Source organism: Populus euphratica, unplaced genomic scaffold (assembly GCF_000495115.2).
Source record: "Populus euphratica unplaced genomic scaffold, PopEup_1.0 scaffold14.1, whole genome shotgun sequence".
Lineage (NCBI taxonomy): Eukaryota > Viridiplantae > Streptophyta > Magnoliopsida > Malpighiales > Salicaceae > Populus > Populus euphratica.
In genome coordinates this window covers 1,651,007-1,656,354 of record NW_011499876.1, presented here as the reverse complement: position 1 = coordinate 1,656,354, position 5,348 = coordinate 1,651,007, and the positions used below count along the sequence as shown (strand labels likewise).

Below are 5,348 nucleotides of genomic sequence, written 5' to 3'. Positions count from 1 at the left end.
TTTTTGTGGAAATATATATATATATATATATATATATATATTCCCGCTAACCTTTCCTTCTTTGCCATGGAGCTGGTCAGTTGTTTAAATTTTGGTTTGCTTGCCATGGCATAAGATGACATATCGATCCCTATAGAGACAGAGAGAGGACATAGGCTTCCATGTACTTCAAATTTGCTTGATCTGGACTGTTAGTGGAAACTGAAAAGGAATCTTAGTTGTTAATATAAAATGATTATTGTTTTATATGGGCCCAAGTTGCATACATGATTCTTATCACTTATACAGATGGAGTCTCTCTTCTAGAGACAAAGGGATGGGAGAGGGGGAGAGGGATCCAAGGAAGGTAGCATTTGATGTAGTTTCATGTGATTCGTAAGAAATTTCCATAAAAAGTTGAGAAGTCCTCCATTAAAAAATGCAACGCATCTGGGCTTTTAATTAGTAATTAGGTCCCAAGCATCCATCTTGGATAGAGATAGTTTTCTTGGATGGTCTGTTTTCCACTCACTCCGATTTGGTGTTGGTGTGCTTCTGCGATATGGCTTCGATTCTTACTCTAGGTGGTAAATACTGGGATTTGTTCCAGATGGTTTGCTTTTACCGCGACTCCTGTTGCTTGGACAGCCCTTGTTTCTTCTGCTTTCGTATTCCTAGTTTGAAAGCTCCATCGGCTCAAAACGTGTTCAGAGGTTCTTCCAATTCCAAAATCTTGACTTCGAGTAAAAGATAGTATTCGCCGTAGATTATACGGAAGAAGCTAATGGCACAACCGTAAAAACACCTCGTTAAAGAGTTCGAGTTCAAGTTGTGATGACATAGCCCCTTGTCGGTGGCAATTCTATATCCTCGGCTCAATTCGCGGAGAATTCTTGACTTTGGCCTTAACAGTGGTGGGGACTTGTCTTGGATACGCGCGGATGATGTGGATATAATGTAATCTGCCGGGAGTTAGGGGACGCCTTCTTGTCTTGCATTACCATGGGAGAGCGGGGGAGAAGAAAAGATAGAGAGAGAAGAAGGTCATGCTGTCCTCAAATTTTTCTGTTGTGTAGTGTATGCATATCTCCAGCGGTGAAGCAGGCTGCCGCGTTAGTTTTTGGAAGGGCCAAATTGAGTTGAGATCTAGGCTTTTTTAACAAGTAAGATAATCATCTTTACCTTTGGCTATAAATAACACATGAAACGATGAGAGTTGCAGGGACTTTATTATGAAGAGTAAAACAAGTTAGTAATGAGTTCTCTTCCTAGAAAGAAGTTGAACAACTGACTGTGCAGTGCAATAAGCGATAGCTTGGACTGTGACCATTGGATTGACACCCAGAGCAGTTGGAAACACACTTGTATCTGCAACAAACAGTCCCTCTACTTCCCATGCCTCTCCCATTTGGTTCACTGCCGACTCCTTTGGATTCACACCCATCCTGCAACTCCCCATCTGATGAGCTGAACATATTTGTCCTGTTAAGTCTCTTAATGGTCTTGCACTCTCCTCTTTCACAAACCTTTCGAATTCACGGTAGCTCACTTTCTTCACATTTAAGATCTTCCCTGTGCTGTGATGTGTTCCGATCTCCTCAGCTCCTGCAGCTGCCAGTATCCTCAGTGTCTTCTCTAGACCTTCCTGTAGATTCTTCTCGTCTTCAGCATCCATTCTGTAATTTATTGAGCTTGGCGAATTCACAGTTCCCGATCCTCTGTCTCTTGCCAGAGCGAATACATGGGCAGTTCTTGAGAACCTGAACATCCTCCTTTTCATATCAGCTCCAGAAATCCATGGAATTAGGCCCGAGAACATACCAGGATGCAATGATGGCGTCTGTATCACTGCCCCATATCCAGACTTGTTAACATTTGCAACTACTGTTGACATTGCTGTCATTATCCCTCCTTCATAGCTCTTCTTCTGTTCCTCTGGCCACGCCGCTGTTGAATTAGGTGCTTCTGGGAAGTAGCCCCATGCCATTGTGACTGGATGGAGGTGTAAGTGCTTACCAATGTTGGCATTCTTTAAGCCGCTTGCTTTTAGCAATGCAGGAGTGCTGAGAGCACCACCGGCAACAACAGTCACCTTGGACTCAACCACACACAAGTCTTTCATTCCATTGTATTCGAATCCAAAAGCTACTCCCGATGCAGTACTTCGATCCTTCCCTTTCTTTCGCTCATGCAAGACCTTAATAGCCTTACATCCAGGAAGAATTGCACCGTTACCTGAATTCACCATGTCCTTTAGCCATGTCTCACAAGTGTCTTTCTTTCTTCCATCTCTGCAGCCAAAACAACACCAGCCACAGTAATGATCCGGAACAGAATTTCGAGGAATAGTGTTTACAGGATAGCCCAATTCTTCACACCCTCTTCTTAAAACAGCACTATTGAAACCTTCCTCATCAATATCAGATTGAACTCCCATTTTCTCACACACAGCATCCAATGCTTCTTTGTATAATTTACTGTCAAATAACTCAAGGTCGTAGCTTTCACTCCATTCATTGATCACATGTTGTGGGGTCTTAATTGAAGCTGACCAATTGATTGTAGAACCTCCACCAACAGTAGAGCCTGCAAGAATTACCACTCCCATATCATCGCTTGCTAGCATACCTCCACCTAAATACATTTGATCCATTGAGGGCCCTTCAAGAAGTGAGAGATTGTTTCTAGCAAAATAGTTTCCTTTCTCCAAGACAAGCACTTTATAACCAGCTTTTGCTAGAACTCCAGCAACCACACCACCACCAGAGCCAGAACCAACTACTACTGCGTCACATTTGATGACTAAACTAGGATTACTAGTAGAAAAGTCCCGTGACGAGTCGATATTTTTCCCGCGAAGAATGGAGACAGGGAATCCAATCTGACGCAGGGAGTCGGCAACTCTATCCCTTGGAAGGTTGAGATCTACGAGGCCTCTGTAAAGAGGTCCAAAGAGATGCTCTTCTTTGCAGTCATGTTCATCATCATCATCATCTTTTAGACTTGCATATAATGTTTCTGGCTGCCCGCAGGTTTGTGTTTGTCTTTTGAGTGCTGCAGGGTCAGGCCCTGGATAGCCTATGGCTTTCCATGTCAGGTTCTCATTCTTTTCATCCACCTGAAAATCAATCGATAGTCGTGAGGTTATATATATATATATTTTAGAAAGAGAGGCTACAAGAGCTAAAAAAACAAGGGGAAGAATTACAACCCACAAAGATGGGGTACCCAAGACAAGCCCAATCACCTTCAAAACGAGCCCAACTCGACATCTTTCTTTATATATTTTTTTGGATTTTTCCCCTAAAAACCTTTTCGAGCCTTTTCCACATTCGAAAATTGATTTCCGTCCAACACACATGGTCTACATTATTAAATCTTATCTAAAACAAGTATTTATCACTTTCATTTATTTATTTACTATGAAACATATATAATTAAATAGAATATATTATGTATAGATACAGGGATTTGTTGTAAAAAAATTGAATACATTCGATGGATGATTTCAGCTCTATTTATTTGATAAGTTAATACATATATGAGGCATTAAATATATATTTGACTCTCGAGTATTCTGCGCTTGTCATGATAAGGAAATATTGAATTAAATCCGGCCCTTAATTACCTTTTCGAAGCAGGGACAACACCATTGGACTATTTATCGCTCTTGATTTAATTTAATTACGTACAAGCAAGAAGGGCGATATTAAAATTAGTATCCTGATTTTTATGCAAATCTCTTTTTTTTTTCCTTCTTTTTTTGTAATTTAATTACGTACAAGCAAGAAGGGCGCTATTAAAATTAGTATCCTGCATTTTTATCCAAATCTCTTTTTTTTTTTTTTATAAAGCATATACCAGAAATAAATATTGCAGTACTGATTAAAAGTGCATATAGTTATATACCTGAGAGAAAAACACGAGTGGGATGACGAGCTTGATGGATTTGAAGAGCATCCTGAGGAGATAGAAAAAGCTGGTAGCCCAGGAAAACACTATCTGCTCCCTTTTGCTTTGAGAGATTTGAGAAAATCTCTGGAAGTAGGGAAAGGAAGGTGAAATGCTGGGCAATCCACACAATATGAAGGTACCGATCCATGTAGATAGCAAATAGAGCGTCAGTCTTATCAGCCACTTCTTCGGATGCTGCACCCTCTCACAAAACAACTCTCCTACCTGCACCCCCATGTATGCTCAAATAGTAAAGAAACACTTTGCGTTGCGTTGCGGTTCGAGAAAATACATATACATGTAAATATTAGTTTCAAAACGACGCAATATTCAGCTAGCTTATTGGATGCATATATATATTTACACAAGAAAAGAAAAGGAAATTTAGTTCGACCAACCTTAATGTAATTTGATGAAAACAAAAATGCATGGCAGCATGTGCGTATGTGTAAATTAAAAAGGGTGCAAAACGTATGGATTGGTAGCTAGGCAGGTAGGTACGAAGCTAAGAAAAGGATGTCATACACGTTGAGGAGTTCCGGCCATGGAAGCAGAAGATTGATAAAAAGTAGAGATACTATTGGTGGAGCCATCATCGGCGGAGGCGGCGATCATACTGCTATTATAAACGGACGGGAAAAGTGTGTCGCAGAGAGCAGTGAGGGACTCCATTTCTCGGGAAGAGAGTGAGTTGACATACGAGCACGACTGCTTCTCTCCTCCCAGAAACAGTCCTTGCGTGTCAATGCTCCCCAAATCAATCACCATTGGCGCTTCTTCCTGCTGCTCCTTTTTTACCTCCTCCATCCACTACAATTAAGCTAAAAGAAAACTGTGTGTCGCTGTAGTTTAGCAAGGCGCCAGTGAGCAATATTTATCTCATAAAACTATATAGTAGTACTATACGTGCAAGCTTATGGTTGTTTTTAGCTTATAAGTGCATATAATTAACGTGTGAGCAAAGTGATCATGAAGAAAGCTTGTAGCTTTTACACATATATAGGAAGAGGAAGTAGCTCTAGGCCAAGTAGAAATGAAGATTAGAGATTGTGGAAGCGAAGAGGACATGAGAAACAAGCTTGTGATGACGATGGTGACAGCCAAACTGGTCCAAGAAAATTCAATTATGCTATTACAAGGACACATCTAATTAAAATGCTTTCTATCAGCCGTCTGCCGGCAATAAATTATCTTAATTAAACACAGCTAGCCACACAACTTGCCCTTTTCTTTTTTCTTTTTTCTTTTTTCTCCGTTTGATGGTGAGTGTAGGCGAGTATTTTATGAAAACTATATTTAATATTAATTTATACATAGAAATAAAAGAGGTTAACCCTCCATTTACATATGTTTAGAGATTAAATACTTAAAATGATTTCAAAAATATTTATTTATTAAATTAAATTGAGAGGGTT

General features: G+C 40.1%; 1 protein-coding gene across 1 annotated transcript; it reads right to left on the bottom strand.

Moving 5' to 3' along the window:
• Positions 1 to 161: 161 nt before the first annotated feature.
• LOC105128483 (Long-chain fatty alcohol dehydrogenase family protein) lies at positions 162 to 5,022 on the bottom strand. Its single transcript, XM_011030186.1, has 3 exons — positions 4,459 to 5,022; positions 3,889 to 4,158; positions 162 to 3,097 (listed from the first exon to the last, which is right to left on the bottom strand). The coding sequence occupies exons 1-3, from the start codon at positions 4,738 to 4,740 to the stop codon at positions 1,229 to 1,231; spliced, it is 2,421 nt and encodes an 806-aa protein (XP_011028488.1). The 5' UTR covers positions 4,741 to 5,022; the 3' UTR covers positions 162 to 1,228.
• Positions 5,023 to 5,348: the final 326 nt, after the last annotated feature.

Coding starts and splice junctions, on each gene's coding strand:
- LOC105128483 (XM_011030186.1), bottom strand. CDS start 4,740: ATGGAGGAGGTAAAAAAGGAGCAGCAGGAAGAAGCGCCAATGGTGATT. Junction 4,159..4,458: donor TGGCCGGAACTCCTCAACGT/GTATGACATCCT, acceptor ATGGGGGTGCAG/GTAGGAGAGTTGTTTTGTGA. Junction 3,098..3,888: donor CACTCGTGTTTTTCTCTCAG/GTATATAACTAT, acceptor ATTGATTTTCAG/GTGGATGAAAAGAATGAGAA.